Source organism: Lepidochelys olivacea, assembly GCF_965140295.1.
Source record: "Lepidochelys olivacea isolate rLepOli2 genome assembly, chromosome: 1".
In the NCBI taxonomy this organism is placed as follows: Eukaryota; Metazoa; Chordata; order Testudines; family Cheloniidae; genus Lepidochelys; species Lepidochelys olivacea.
Genome location: NC_140411.1, coordinates 339,100,712 through 339,117,009, shown reverse-complemented (window position 1 = coordinate 339,117,009; position 16,298 = coordinate 339,100,712). Strand labels below are relative to the sequence as shown.

Genomic DNA, 16,298 nt, shown 5'->3' with positions numbered 1-16,298 from the left:
CTGGGTTTTAAGCAGGGAGCAAAAAATAACGGGCAAAGATCTGCTGTCAGTGGGGTTGCTCTGGGTTACACTGGTGTAATCGAGATCAGGATTTGACCTAAAGACGTTTAGGAGCCAGATTTTCTCCTGACTTCCGCCTGTGACCATCAGGGCTAACCCAGTGAAGTCAACAGAGTCAGACTGGTGTGAGCACAGAATCCGGCACTCTGAATTCCTTGGTATGCAGGGGGTTGAAAGTCAACGTACTAACACAGACGCCGCATTGGCGGCAAATAGCTTTTGAGGATGGGAATGCTGCCAGCAAGGCTGGGATCTCTGGAGGGGCTCTTGATGTTATTTGCTTTCAGCAGTGGGAGAGCCAAACTCACAAAGAACGCCAACAACCCAACACCACACCAGAAACTGCACCACCACTGCAATTCCCTGAACAGATACTTGGCACAAACAGTGGATTGTGTGCTGCCTCCTGAGGGACAGGAGAAACAGAAAGGTGTCTCTGTTCACGGGCTAGGAAGAGAATTCCAAAACAACTTGCTCTCGACTGCAGCCAGCTTAAAGCGTAACTCTTATTGCCTGTTTTTGAGGAATTTCAAGTTAGCCACAAAGGACGTTCTGCAGCACAGTTGATGTACAGAGTCAGTATGGATTTGGTTTTGTAGCCAGTGGTTCTCAGAGGGTACATTTCTCTCTGTAATTATGAAAAGATCCTTCTCCCATGTCACGTTTCCATTCTTGTGGATTTTAATGAGTCTAAGTGATGTCTTCTACACTTCACTTAAATGACCCATCATTGTGATAATAATGCTTTACACTTCCGGTGGCTTTTCACCCGAGGAGTTTGCAGCCCTTCACAAACCATGAGTCCTCACACTGATCCTAGGAGGTACGTGATCACTGTTGTACAGATGGTAAAGTTGAGGCACAGCGTGGTTAAGAGATTTACCCAGTTATGGAAGAAGCCATCTCGCAGGCAGGAAGTGTTGGAACCAGGAATAGACCCATAGGCGGTTAGGGCTAGAGCGGGCTCAACCCTCCAAAATCTATTTTTGAGCCACCCTGCTACCCATGTGCATGCCCAGATCAGCTGGGGAAGCCCCATGTCTAGTGGGGCCAGAGGCAGGGTAGGGTGTCATGGGGTGTGGGTCCTGGTCGCTCGCTGGATTCCTGGAAGGTGGAACTAGATTCCTCAGTCCCCAGGGGGTGATGGCTCCTGACTGGTGCCTCCCAGGAAGGTTTGATGAGACGGGGCGAGAGTCCCAGGCATGGGGAAGGGATCCTGAGGTGACTGGTGGGGAGAGTCCCAGACCAAAGGAGAGGGATACTGAGGAGATGAGGATGGGGAAGGGGAATTCCAGGAGATGGGGGGGGGAGGCCCTGAAGGGATGGGGGGGAAAGGGGCATCCCAGGCAGTGGCGCTGGAGCAATTTTTATAGTGGGGGTGCTGAAGGTGGAAACCATGTATTTGGTTGTTGTTACTACTTGTAGCCGGGGGTGCAGCCGTACCCCTAGTTTCAGCACCTCTGGTCCCAGGAGAAGGGGGAGATCCTGAGGGAAATGGGGGGGAAAGGAGTGTCCCAGGAGAAGGGGGGAAATCCTGACGGGAATGGGGGAAAGGAGTGTCTCAGGAAGAAGGGGGAGATCCTATGGGGATGTGCTAAAAGGAGAATCCTGAGGAGGGGGGAGATCCTCAAGGGATGGGGAGGGGATGCAGAGTCCCCAGGGACAGGGGGGAGATACTGAGGGGATGAGGAGAGGGGGAGTCCCAGGATAGGGGGCAGACCTTGAGTTGCTGGTGTGGGAGAAGGAGAGACCATGAGGTGATGTGGGGGGTGGGGGGGGAGGGTGAGAAGGGGAGTCCCAGAGAAAGGGTGAGATCTGTGGTTATGCGGAGGAGAAGGGGAGCCCAAGGATAGGGGGCAGACCCTGAGGTGATGGAGGGTAGAAGGGGAGTCCCGGGGGACGGTAGAGATCTTGAAGCCCTGTGTCTGTGTGGCAGGGCCAGGAAGGGGGCAGAGTGGGGCATCACAGGTGGAGGATTTTGCCTGACGGTGGATACATGCCTCAGATGACACTGTGGTGAGCTCCTCTGAATTGCCAAGCAGCGAGGGCCAATGGGCCGGAGCAGGGAGCTGCGGGGAGACTGCAGGGTGGGCTCTGCTGCCTGCAAAGAATATTTTCACCAGTCACCTATGAATAGACCTCGGGCTCCTGACTCCCAGTCCTCAGTGGTGCAATCCCTTTGACAGGGATCCCTGTTTGGCTTCTTCCATAACTACTGACGATTCCACTTTATAAAGAAGCCAAACTAAGGGGTGTCTAATCCCTCCTGCCACTCATGCTGCTACACTCCTATTTTGAGCCTGCTAGCTCGATCAGAGCTAGCACAGGTATGTCTACTTGAGCTGGAAATGACAGCTTCCAGCTCCCCTTAGCTCTGCAGCCTAATACACACTGAACATCTTGACAGAAGCATCTAAGCATTTTCCACAGGAAAAAACCTTATAAAACTTGGGGCTCTAGGCAGTTTCTAGGTGAACGGTACCTGGAAACTGGCTCGTTGGGGAGCTGAGAGGCCAGATGAGCAGGGGGCACTAGCTGGAAGATGAAGAATGAATTTCAGCAGCTAAGAGACAAGACAGATCAGTGCAGAATCTCTAGAGGAGATTCTGTCTTTCTACTACCAGGCGCCCTCTTCAATCCCCCAGCATGTGCTTCCCAAATGAGCCACAACGACTGATGGCCACCAACCCAGTCATGGGGAGGAGATGGCTGCATAGGCCGGAGGTCGTGAGAGACAGGCTGGGTAGCAGCAGGGAGATGAGTGCGTGAGGGATTTGGAGGAGCAGGGTGTGGGGATAGGTCAGGTAGCAGCAGGGAGCTGAGAAGACTGGAGATGACATCCTGGGGAGAAAGAGGAAACTAGCAGTGAGGATAGGAACGGGGTCACATTGGAGCCTGGGTCTCTTGTTGGGTGTGGGGGTTTTGGGTGAGGGAGGAGGAGGAGATGAGAGACAGATATTACATACCCAGAGAGACCGAAGCTGAAAGGAAGAATCTTGTTACTGTCAGATTCATTTCTGAAGGGCCCATCTTTCACCTCACCTGGCAGCTCTTGCATAATACAAAGCTACATCTTCCTCTTTTCTCCAGCCGAGGGGCAGGAACCCATATTTCCCATGTAGTTACAAGGTAAAGGACTTACCGGATGACAAAAGACTGCCACTGCTTCCGCTGATAATTTTGCCTTTGCTTCCCATGTTGGCTAGTTTTGAAGTCTTCAGCGTTCCAGTTTCAGTCAGATCAATAGCGATTTCACTTAGGCTTCTCGCAGCATGAATCTTGGACTGGGAATAGACACAGAGCTGTGTTTTACACTCTGGCGTTGCTTTAAGAGTCACAGAAGCAAAGAATCATTTCACCGTGGCAGGAAACAGGCCCTCAAAAGCCAACTCAGCCAACTCACTTTCCCAAGAATGGAAGGAAACTGGCACTCGAATGTCCACGTTGTCTACTGCCCTTGTTGTGTTTAGAATCTGGGGGCAATTCTGCCATTGCTTCTTTGTTCGTTAATATCTCTCATTTGCCAGGGACTCCTTTCCCCTCTTCCCTGCCCTTAAATCAGAGAACCACATCCAGAAAATCTGAATGTTAAGAGCTACAGTAAGAAACCACCAAAAATGCCAACATAATTAGCACCCTTCTCGCTGGGTAGCCTCAGTGCAGAAGCCATCCAGTGCCCACTAAAGTCAACAGGACTCTTTCCATTGGCTACAGTCAGCTTTGTATCTGGGCCTGAATGAGCACAAAGATTTACTTAGGCCCCCACACGGTCCCTTCATAATAAAGGCTGGGAACCCTGGTAGGAAAACGTGGCGCCCATGACGTATCTGTTAAGAACAGAGGACTTCACTCTGCAGGGCTGTATAAAGCTCTACAACAGAAAGCAATGCCAGGCTTCAGTCCTTTACTATGGCTGTGAAGACTGCAGGCTTGTCTTCACTGCAGCGGCTAGCTCTAGGGTCAGCAGCGCTAGAGCTTCGACCCACCCACACCCCGGATGGGCCAGCTAGCTCGAGTGGAAAGCACCACTTAGCTCAAGCTAGAGATATCTGCATGTGGACAGGAGCTGGGTTGGGGCCAACACTTGAAGTATTCCATGAGCGATGCTGCTGTGAAAACAAGCCCTAGATATTAGCAGTGTTTTGTATGTACATGACAATTTTAGTCAATTCTTGTGTCTGGATTACACACCTCATCTACTTTACAATAGGAATTGCCAGATTGCCAATGGTCAGTCTAGCCCCGTATCCTGTCTCTGATAGGGCCCAGCTCCAGATGCTTTAGAGCAGCGGTTCTCAAACTTTAGCAATCCGAGGACCCCCATTTTGATTTAAAATTTTTCACGGACCACCCCAAGCCGGCTTCTAATTTTCCCTGGGGGTGCTCAACCCCTACTCAGCCCCAGGCCTCGCTCCCACTCCACCCTTTCCCCCAAGGCCCCACACCCGCCCCACCTCTTCCTGCCCCATCACTGCCCTGCCTCTTTCTGCTCCCTGCCCTGAGCACACCCTGTCCCCGCTCCTCCCCCTCCTTCCCAGCACCTCCTGCACGCCGCGGAACGGCTGTTCCGCGGCGTGCAGGAGGTGCTGGGTGGGAGAGGGAGGAGTTGATCAGCAGGGCTGGTGGTCCTGGACATAACTCGCGGACTCCCTGGAGTACCCTTGTGGATCCCCCAGGGGTCTGTGGACCCCAGTTTGAGAACCTATGCTTTAGAGAAATGTGCAAGAAACCCTGTACTAGGCAGTTATGGAAGAATCAGCCCATGTGGAAAGTTTCTTCCCCCCCCCCCTTCAATTAATTAAGAACTGGCTTATGCAAGGCCAGATTAATCTTTTGTGGGCCCTGGTGCCTGGAGAGTGGCCCTGTCCCACGCTCCATCCTGAGGCCCTGCCCCTGTTTAGCTCTTCCCCCCCCTCCCCCGCAAGGTCCTGCTTGCCACTCACATGGGAAGGAGGGGGCGGAGTAGAGTGAGCAGGAGGCTGGAGGAAGAAGGGGGTGGAGAGGAGTGAGTGGGGCCTCGGGGGGAAGAGGCCGAGCAGGGGCGGGGTCTCATGGGCAGGGTGCGGGGTGCAAGGCCATCGTCTGGGTGCCAGGGCTCCTTATGAGTGTGGGCACAGTACCATTGTAAACCCAGTATCCTGTACATTGTAAACCCTATTCTGTACATTGGTTATTAAATCCACTAAATAAACTAAAAAGCCAGGCTAAGCAAACAGAAATTCCTCCACCAAAAAGAACCCAATTGGATGTGATTTGAGCATGCTGGACATGGATCTGAGAGCTGACTGTCATTCAGCCTCTGCTATGGAAATTGGTTTTTCTTTCAGACTAGTTTTGAACCTAAAATGCTTTTAACAACTAAACCCCCCAGTTTTATAGAGGTCTCAGGGAAGGCTTCCCATCTGAACACTTTGTAAAATCCTGGATTCAGACAGCTGGGTGCCCAGGCCCAGCTCATAAGAACCTGAACCTCCACTGCTGTGTGGAGCTTCAATTAATGCAACCCTAAGGATATGCTGACCTTTGGTTAACCTGGAGTTTCTATTAACTCAGAGAACTGGTGTCACACTGTGCCGAACGATCCGGGATTTGCCAGTGGCCTGAAAATCTTCATTTCATGTTTAATTTTTGGGCCCAGTTGTGGAACCCGTCTCTCCATTGGTGGGCATTTACATTAGCAGTCCCATTTGATGCAGTAGGACTACTTGGGTAAGTAATTCCTCCCCCAGGCTAGGAGAGGTACTATAGCCTTAACGTTTTCAAGTGGCAAATGTTCACAATGTTTGGAAGTCTGATTTGGGCAGGCACCCAAAAACTAGGCTGCGTATGCCCATTGGAATGAAAACAGGGAATCCTAGAAATCTTGCAAGAAAACCTGGTTCTAGGAGATATCCAGCCTTACTTTGTGCTCTGAAAAAATTCAGATAGTTTAGATAGGTTAAGGAAGGCAGAATGGTCTAGCACTGGGAAAGGAGAGTTCTATGCTCCATTCTTGGTTCTTACTAATTTGCCATGTGATCTTGGGCAAGTCACTTAACCTCTCTGCCTCAGTTTCCACATCTGTGGAATCATAAAGGGGATAAAATGGATCCCTACTTCACAGAGGGGTTTAGGCTTAATTTGTGACTATATGTAAACATAGTGCTTTGAGATCCTCAGATGGAAGGTGCTAGAGAAGTATTACTAGTCACACATCCTCTATTTATCTTAGGTAATTATGTGACATTCATTACTGTAATATCTGAGCACCTCACAATTTTTAACGTATTTATCCCCACAACACCCCTGTGAGATAGGGAACTGTTATTAACCCCATTTTACAGATGGGGACCTGAGGCACAGAGATTAAGGGCTGCATGCCGAGCCTCCTAGCCATTCAGCCTGCCTCTCCAATAGTACCTGCATCACCTCAGGTCAGAAACATTGGAGGAACAGTCTTTCAGCCTCTTGGCCTTGCTGTTTCTGGTCAAAACTGAGAAGTGCTGAGGCACGTGAATGGAACAATATTTTTAAAAGACATTCCCTTCACAACTTTTGAAGGTTCAATCTCAGTTCTAGCTGGTGGGTCAGGTTGCTTCATATTTTGTCTGAACTGACTATCCATAGAATCATAGGGTTAGAAGGGACCTCAGGAGATCATCTAGTCCAAAGCAGGACCAATCCCCAATTTTTGCCCCAGATGGCTCCCTCAAGGACTGAACTTACAACCCTGGGTTTAGCAGGCCAATGCTCAAACCACTGAGCTGTCCCTCCCCCACTTGCTGACCAGGAGCCTGCACATGACCTGCTTGATATTTGGCCATCTACTATCTATCTACTTGGCTAGTCTGATTTTCAGGGGTGACATGTCTTTGAGCTATTCACACATTAGTGATTTCTTATCCTCATGCAGCATGTGCTGCATGTATTTGTATTACAACTTCAGGGAGACGCCCTGTGGTTCAACCCCACTGATCTCCAGGGTGTAAATCGGAGCAGAAATTGGGCCCATCTATCAGACTGCGCATTGGCTAACGTCCTTATAGAACAATGCTGAGCAGAGGTAGTAATACTAGATGGTATTACTACAGTCCCTTACTGGCATGCAGACCCTGCTAATTGCTGGAAACATGCCCTCCTTTGTGTGTGCGTGTGTAAAGTTAGTGCTGATAAAGATCCTGGCCAGAAGTTCCTGGAGCCTGAAGTCCGCTACTCATTCAGACAAAAGCAAGGAGAAGTACAACTAAGAACAGGCAGTGCAGGCTTCCCCAGTAAAAGCCTGACCCAAAACCCACTGAAGTCAGAGGAAAGACTCCTCTTAACTTTAACAGGCTTTGGATAGGACTCAGGTCCACAGTCTCACTAACGTACATAGAGGGAATACTTCTATAAAGGAGAAGGGTTTAGTTTCTACACTGCTTCTACCCTTGGCCTCTCAGTTGCCTTACAATGATGATGATTAACTTATGGGGTTTTTGTACGTTGGAGGGAACAGGACTCATATCAATTAACTCATTTCACAGAGGCCACTGAACAGCTAGTTATGCGGCCTGGGCTGGATTTGTATAGGCAGCTCAGCAGTTAAAGGCTAGACTATATCCCATTACCGCTCCCCTGGGCCATTCAGTCCCCCATTCTGAAAATTTTGAATGAATCATTGCACAGACCTGGTAAGTCTCATTTATTTGGAGGGAAACTTGCTCATTTGGGATTAATTTCAAAGCAGTTTTTAAGATCAGTGGTGCCATTCCAATGAGGTCAGATGGTCTACGGAACCTGCAGTCGCACAAGGGATGGATTGACACCATGGATGAGTTTGGCCTTTTCACTTGTGCTGAAGGATTTTGTGCTGTGTGTGTTTCAGCGGGACATTTAGACTCTCTCTCATCTTTTCTGACAATTTAACTCATTTAAGCTCCATGCAACTGGAGAGTCCTGCTGCATTCAAGAGCATCTGTGTTATCAGAAAGTCCCACAAAAACAAGTCTCTTGAGACCAATATGGCAAACGTTTGACTGACTTGGTGTAGTCACCAATGCATAGACATGGCTCTTTGCCTTGCTGACTTTGTCTGCTCTGTGCAGAAAAAAGGGGAACTGACAAGAATTTTGCACCATGAAGAGTTCATTCAGAGAGCTGGAAGTCTTGTAAATTTCCACATTCTGCTTGAATTCCAGAACAGAACAGATAGAAACAGTAGCAGTAAGAGTTCAGGGTCTCCAGGGTCTGGCAAAATGCTCAATTGTGCATACGATTGTGAACAAAAGCTGTGGATCGGTTTTCCTGCAAGCGGGTCAAAACCAATGCATATTATTTATTTTGTTTTTTAAATCCAGTAGATTGGCTTTGCAAGCAGAGCTGTGCCAAATGTCACAGCAACATCTGAAAAGATGCAGGACTTGCTTGGTTTCAGGTTTTGTTATGAACTCAGAATTCAAGCCCGGTTTGTCAGAATGTATTGTGTCACACAGTGCTGCATCTAATCTCATCTCAATTGCTAGAACCAATCTGGGCCCAGTTTTGAGCAAGTTTCAGCAGGTTTATTGTCTTTTGTCAAAACCATGTGAAATGACAAGTTTTGTTGCAAAACCAGGGAATCCTGTATGTTTTGCTTTCAAGTTGGGATTAATCTAAAGGTGCAACTGAGGGCTTGTCTCCACTGCGAAGTTGTCGACAAAACTTTTCTTTCACGGGTACTTTAAAAAGGTCCCCCGCGAAAGACAAAATGTTTTGCCGACGCAAGTGGCAGTGTGGACGCGGCGCTCCTCCTAACGCCGCTCGCGGGGCTAGAAGTATTTTGTTGGCAAAAGGGCTGACAAAGTACTGAAAAAGAGCTTTGTCGCTAAAATCTGCATGGTGTAGACAAGCCCTCAGAGTGAAATTTTAAAGGGGTGCAAACCCAAGTGAACTGAAAAAATATTTGCACAAACCTCTAAGAACTGAAGCCATCAAGTATCTCACAGCTTCACTTTGGAGTGTCCATTGCTGGTTTTATAAAACAAACACATCTAGGAACAACACTTTGATCTGCTTGATTAGCCCTGCTGAGCTATTAAACTTACTTACATTTCATAGTGCTCTAATTTTCTGGCTCAGGGGTGGGAAAAATCACTCCCCTGAGCGCAGCAAGTCAGAGAGCTTTAAAGCGCTAGTGTAGACAGGCTCCCAGCGCTCGGAGCTAATCCCCTGGTGGAGGTGGATTACCAGGAGCGCTGGGAGAGCTCTTCCCTGTGCTTGCACGCGACCACACTCACACTTCAAAGCACTGCCCTGGGAGCATTCCCGCGGCAGCGCTTTGTAGTTTCCAGTGTAGACGTACCCTTAAATGAGCCCAGCTGAGACGTTTATCCATCAGTCTTGGCAATGTCCCTTAAAGATGGGGACAACAGACTAAAATCCCAACCCTTTCAGAGAAAGGGACAAAAATATTTGTGTGTATTAACATCAAAGCAATAGCATGACAGTGGGATTATTGCGACAAAGCATTCTGACAGGGTCACAAACATGACTGATTGACTGATGATGGCTGGTGGGTGGTGTTGCCTGTGGGCGTGAGAGAGAGATCAGATGCGCACTCACAATCTGAAACACAATCTGCTGGCAACAAAAGAAGCTAGCCATGAGAAGTTCCGGACACTCAAAACCCACCCTCCCACCAAGAGGAGGGGAATCTGCTTTTGTTTGTTGGTAGCTTCTGATTTTGAAAAAGAGCTAGGCACTTTGAAAGTCCCCACAGGCTCTAATGTTCCAGGCTACATACGGATTTCTCCTATTCACAGCTGCGTAGGGAGGCGAGGAAAGTGCAGCTGCCCATGATGTCTAGTGGGGCGCAAAGGGTATGAATATTTGGAACTTCCTGAGGAACGAGGGGAGAGCAGATGAGGGTTCAAGAATCTGGTGGCCCCACTAGACAATTCCTACAGTGCCTCTAAGCTTTGTTACACCAGCAATGTTCATATTTAAAGGGACATCACCTGTTTCAAAATCATACGTCTGTCTGAAAATTATCTCCCTGCTGCTCTTCCAGGGTGGGTACACCTAAAATTATAACTGAACAGGATTAGAGAGAGGGGAAAAATACATTCCTCTCTATTTTTTGAGGTTGTTTCCATTGTGCATTCGACAGCACTTTGTATATAACCAGATTAATGCTATGTCTACACTATAAAGATAAGTCGACCCATGTTAGGTCAACTTACAGCCACTGCATTAATTACTGCGGTGGCTGATGTCCTCACCAACTGAAGAGAGGCGGGTAAACCCTCGAAAGCTTATGCCCAAATAAATCTGTTAGTCTTTAAGGTGCCACCGGACTCCTTGTCGGTTTTTATCAGCAGGAGGAGCATTTCAGTGTGTACACTTCCACTGTTTTGTCGACAAAAACTGTGTAGTGTAGAAAAGACCTAAATATTTCAGTTGTATGGTCAGTTAGTCAGCTTGTCCTTCACACCACAAAAAGGGGGAGAAAAACTATTCCCCTAGGGAAGTGTGATTATAACACCACAGAATGGTGCGGGGGGGACGGAACGGGACGGATGGACACGAGACTCAGAGGCAGATGTAGAACCTGAAAGTACTTTTAACGGATTTATTTGAAACGGATCTGACTTCACAGTGGTATCTCTTTGAGAACTGGAGAATATGCTGAAACAATATGGAGAGGAACGCAATCACGTTTGGCTATTCTGGTTTGTTCCACCTAAGCCCTCAGATCCCCCCCTCCCCCCCCCCAGGCCTCTGGGGAAATCAAACTCCCTTGTTCTGGCACAAAACCGACAATATTTTAAGCCATTTCGTTAGAAGCATAAAATGAGGCAGTCCAGGAACCACGCTGTGGACTGGAACCCGCAGCTCGGAGATGTGGTGAGTGAGCGGGAGCCATCTACAGCGCGCTCCCCTTCCAATGAGCGTCTTACCTTACTCTGCTTTCTGTCCAGGTAGAACTGGTGCTGGCTAATGGCCATAGCCCAGATGGACTTGATCAATGCAGGACAGGCGTACCATGTATGCACGGCAATGCCACTGTGCCCAAACGTTCTCCTGGTCACAGACGCCCTAGACAGGAGGATAGAATGAGCTGTGTTTGTGCCAGGGTTTCCTCTGACTCTAAACAGAGAACGAAAAAAATGATCAAACAGCAGGTTGGCCTGCAGAATAAAACCAAGGACCGTGCTGAAAAAGCTGCTCCCCTTATTGTTCTGGGCTAAGGGAAAAATCACAGAAGGGAAACGGCGGCCACCTACACCAATTGAGCCTTTATTTTACATTGCACGTTGACGTGCAAGCTGCCGAACCTGAAAAGCACTAACAGTGATTGCAACAATATCTCGGGGTAATATGGTCTAGTGGACAGAGTTTGGATTGGAGTCAGGACTCCTGGGTTCTCTTCCCAGCTGTGCTTCTGATGCCCTGCGCGTCCTTGAGAAGTCACGGAGTCCAAAACTGCTAAAAGTATGCATCTCCAGCTTCCCTGGACATGGGATTGGGATCAAGCCACTAGACTATGAAGTCCAGCACTCTCCCTGACAAAAAACCCCAACCTGGTCAGGTAAAGGGGCCTCTTTATGTGACCCTGGCTGGGCGTAGCAGAGGAGGCCAGTATGGAAAAGGCTGAGAACACTGCAATATAGGATAACACAGAAACCTGATACCAATTGTCATGGACTTTTGTCTGTGGGGTGTGGCCACGCAACACAGGGTGGTAGTCAGGTGGTGCAGTGGTGGGGGGTGTCTTTGCACAGTGCGGGAAGTAGTGAGGTGGTATCGCTGTGATGGTGAGGGGGTGCATCTGTGGTGTGCAGGTGTAGTTAGGGGGTGCAGCTGTGCAATGGACGAGGGTGAGCAAGGGAATCTTTCTCCAATGCCCAGAGGTGATAAGATTCCCTGCTGAAGCCCAGATTCCCCCACACACACACTCTGACCCCCCCCCACCATCTCTTGGCTACAGCTTTAACTGGCTCGTCAGCATCCTAACTTTCACTTCCAATTCCATGCTATATCTGTAGGTGTTCGCGTGCTCCTGATTTAATTTCTTTTTGTGGAAGTGGGAGCTTGAGAAATCGACGCAGGAAAAAAAAAAAGCCAAATTGCAGAGGAAAACTGAAACTAAGCTAAGAACAACTACAGAAAAAACAAACAAACCCCAAATCCCAAACCCTGCGGATCCAGAACTGAAACTGCCAGCCCAGGCTTGGCTTTGCAGACCATGGCCACTGTTGTGTCTGGGACCATTTCAATGGCACATTTTTATCACAGAACCAAATCGGAAGCACCAAACAATGTAGGGTTAAAAGTTTTCCAGCTGAATGTGCAGATGAACAGGCAGATGGTCACTGCTCAGAATCCAGCGAGCGGTAATGGGGGGTGAGGGCTGGAAGACTCAGAGTGCTGAGAAACAGCATGATCCAGGAGCCAGGTGAAAGGCTGTCACTGTTGGTATCATGTTTTGGTGTTATCCTATCGTCCAGTGCTCTCAGCCTTTTCCATACTGCCACTGCTTACCCCTCCCCCCTGCACAGAGCCGGGAGTTCGCTGGAAATGCCCTCCCACTGAGCACTATGGTCACAAACCTCTCCCACCAGTTCTCGATTCCCTGGGAGTTGAAACATCCAGAGTTGAGAGCCCCTCCTCTATTGTTAGGAGCTTTATATTTAAGCACCTTGGCCCAGACACACTGGCACACTCCGGAGGCTTTGTGCTGGTCAAGTAATGCAAAGCAGCCACAGCGTACTGGTGAATTGAGCTCCTTATATATCCAGGGCCAAAGGCACAGTTCAGCAAGGTACTTAAGCATGTGCCTAACTCTAAGCACTGAGTAGTTCTACTGAGGTCAGATTTAATTACTAGCTTTGACCTCTTGGAAATATCTTCCTCAGATGATTCTCCTAATGTCTTCCTCCTCTTACTGTAGAGAGTAACAGTTTACATTTCTGTAGTGACTTCCACCCAAGGATCTCAAAGCACTCTACAATTATGAATGAATTAATCCTTTCAATGCTGCTCTTCTTCCCCAATAGGTATTATCCCCAATCAACAGATGAGGAAACTGAGGCTATGACTACACTACCACTGGATCTACGCTCCGGTGATCGATGCACCAGGGGTCGACTTAGCGGGTCTACTGAAGACCTACAGATCGCTCTCTGGTTGATCCCGGTACTCGACCCCGAATGAGAAAAGTAAGGTAAGTTGACGAGAGAGTGTCTCCCGTTGACCCAGCATGGTGTAGACACTGCAGTAAATCGACCTAAGCTACATCAACTCCAGCTACATTATTCACATAGCTGGAGTGGAGTAACTGAGGTCGACTTACTGTGGTAGTGTAGACATAGCCTAAGACACAGTTAAATGACTTGCCCAAAGGAGGAGGTCATTTGCAGCGCAAGGACTATAACTCATGCCTTCTGACTTCCAGCCTTGTGCATTAACCACTCACCCACACCCCTCCTTCCTTACTATTCTGCTTGTGAGCGTGGGGAAGCTGACTCAGACTCTGGTTTGGGCTGACTCAAAAGAAATGCTGAGAGCGCGCTGTTCTGGCCATGTCCCCACCCCACAGACTACGCAATTTAGCATGAAAAAGTCCACGCCCCTCCACCCCCACCCTCCCTGGCCAGGAGACTAGAATCTGAAATATGTTCCTTCAGGACTCCCAGCTGATAGTGCAGCGTGGGTTACTGTTTTACACTAGAAGCGGCAGTCTGGCATTACAAGGCATTAGAATTAAACATGCGCTGTCTGGCTTTTACATTCAACACGCTTCTATTCTACACAGTGAAAAATTAACAGAGTAAAAATCATTTGCACAATATAGTGCCTAGTCCACATGGAATTCAGGATATGGCATTTATGCAACTCAGTAAAGGTTACAGGGAAAGGAATGGGGAGGTTTTCCATGTCAGGGATCCAAACCACCTATATTCAGATTGCAAGCAGTTTGGGATAGGAGCGGTTCAACTGTGCACAGATATAATGGGTGACCATATTTTCTCGCGTGCTATTGAGTTGCGAATTTAATATTGTCTTCACATCTCATAACTACTTGCCTTCCTTTCTGGAGTGCTCTTTTAGTAACTCTGATTAGTCCCAACTTAAATGACACATTCTGCCTTAGGGTTGAGAGTGTCTGTGGGTCTCTGGTTTGTTTGTGGTATGGGCTTCTGCAGGACTGACTGCGGACCAAGGGTCTGACTGGGTAAGGGAATGTAGGACTCCTGATTCAGCAGGGTACCTAAGCATGTGCCTAACTTTAAACATATTCATAGCTCTGTTGGCTTCAATGGGACTACCCATGTTCCTAAAGTTAGGCATGTGCTTAAGTATCTAGCTGAACCGGGGCCAGGAACAGGACCAATGGGACCAGACGGCCTGGTTTACACACCGTCTTTGTACTGCTTTAACAAATGTACGGAAAGAAGCCATACTGATATAAGTCCCTTTAGAAGGGTGGGTGGCTGTACAGATATGCTGAGGCACAAAAACTGTATGTAGGCTAGCCCTAAGAGAAATACACCAGAGCTGCCATGGCTGGACTGCCCACACCTCTGGCTCAGAGACTGTTGCCTCTGATCTGGAACCATTTGTCAAAGCAAAGGTGACAGACCCGGCACTTTCCTGCAAAATCTTTGGGAGATCTCACTGTACTGTTTATGTAGCATTGTGGCCCAGGGCTTGTATGTCACTCCATGGGGGAGGGTGACCATAGCTCCTCAAGGAATTGATAACAGTCTGGGGGGTGATTAGGCAATTTCACAGAGGTTGTGAACAACAGCCAAAGAAAAGACTTTTGGATCAACAACCTGAGTTTAAACTGACTCAGGGCCCGTGGTGTGATCCAGCAAACGGACAGGACCTTCTGTCCAAGGGGGGAGCCCCAATCCTGGGAAGGGTTGGAAAGTTTTGGCCTACTGAGGCCCCGTAAGACTGCCGGGTGACCTCTGGTCAGTGTTTAGCAGGCATGCATTCAGGAACTTCTGTTGGTTTTTGTTTTCTTTGTAATACTTTCATCTTAAGAATCAATGGGCTTGCTTAGGAAGGGCTGAATGGTAACAATCATGCTGTTCACAGCATTCAAAGAGAAAGCGAAGCACAGACACTGGGCTGGCTTGCCGGGAATACCACAGTGTAGGAACTGTGCAGCCTGGAAAACCCCCTGGTCAGGACGCAGAGAGACATGGGTCTCTGCCCAAGAGAGGACATGGCTGGGAGCCTGAAAGTGGGTGCCCTTGGTGGACCATGGAGGTGGAATACAGGTACAGTTGCCCTTAACTGTGACCCCTGCCAAACCACATAAATGGCACAACAGACAGTGATCTTTGTTGTAACATGAACTAGGATTGCAGGCTAAGGAGCTGCAAAACATGTCACAGGGCAGCACCTAAATTAAATCTGAGCTGGAAAGACAGGACCAGCTTCTTCTACCCTGGCTCTTGCTGAGTAATACCTTGCTTTGCAAGTTGATTTTAACAGGGACTACTTGTGGAGTCATGTACTACGCACAATGGGAACCTTTCTGCTCATTTCAATGGGCTTTGGATCAGGCTTAATATGGGCAAGACTCTGACCCAAAGTGATTAAAAGTGTTACAGACATCTTAACTTGCAAGCCGTCTCCCAAATTAGAGTAAGCAACAAAGAAACGTTTCAGAGTAACAGCCCTGTTAGCAACAAAGAAACGTATCTCATTCAGGAAACCAGGCTTAGATCCAGCTCTCACTTCTACCTGCATTCCCTTCAGTGAATTACTCCGGAGTCACACGGGGGTACTCCAGTTCTGAATATGCCCCTCAGTCTCTGAAGTTGTAAGTACACTGAGATCCTCTAGCTAAGAGCTTCACATTAGCACATGGACTGCCAGGAAGATTCTCAAAGGCATAAATGAGATCTGCAGATAGCTAGTTTTTGCGAGCAATTTGCAAGAGGGCGTTAGCTCCCCAGCAGGTTAGAAGAAAAGAAAAGGGGGAAAACAAAACAAAACAAAACCAGACCGTACGGCTAAACGATCGCGCTGAATGTGAAGCACATGCTGGAAACTGACAGCAATCACCGGCCATAAAAATCGCATCCACTTTAATTCACCGCCGCAACCGACCCCGTACAGAGCCCAGGCGCCGGTTTCATTCAATTCCCTCCGTGTCCCCCTAGAACAGTTGCTGTCCATCACACACATGGAACGAGCCGCTCCCCTCCCTCCCGTGCGAACGGGCACGAATCCGGATTACAACCCCGCGCGCGTGGAAACCCGCCTCAGGCAGGCTGGCT

The 16,298-nt window shown here is 48.6% G+C and overlaps 1 protein-coding gene and 1 long non-coding RNA gene across 9 annotated transcripts in view; one reads left to right on the top strand and one right to left on the bottom strand.

Annotated features, from left to right (window-relative positions):
- The window catches only part of FRMD4A (FERM domain containing 4A), a 411,923-nt gene that overhangs the window by 34,014 nt on the left and 361,611 nt on the right, over window positions 1-16,298 (bottom strand). For 5 of the 8 annotated variants that reach the window (XM_084630503.1, XM_084630502.1, XM_084630499.1 and 2 more), the window contains exons 13-14: window positions 10,956-11,145; window positions 3,203-3,344 (exon numbers count right to left, since the gene is read on the bottom strand). In XM_084630503.1, coding sequence (XP_084486629.1) covers window positions 3,203-3,344; window positions 10,956-11,145 — 332 coding nt within the window. The remainder of the gene's footprint in view (window positions 1-3,202; window positions 3,345-10,955; window positions 11,146-16,298) is intronic. The other 3 variants (XM_084630504.1, XM_084630501.1, XM_084630500.1) reach the window with 1 other exon arrangement.
- The window catches only part of LOC311521885, a 36,119-nt gene continuing 32,554 nt past the window's right edge, over window positions 12,734-16,298 (top strand). The window contains exons 1-2 of the long non-coding RNA XR_014711994.1: window positions 12,734-12,820; window positions 13,056-13,222. This is a non-coding gene — a long non-coding RNA (uncharacterized lncRNA). The remainder of the gene's footprint in view (window positions 12,821-13,055; window positions 13,223-16,298) is intronic.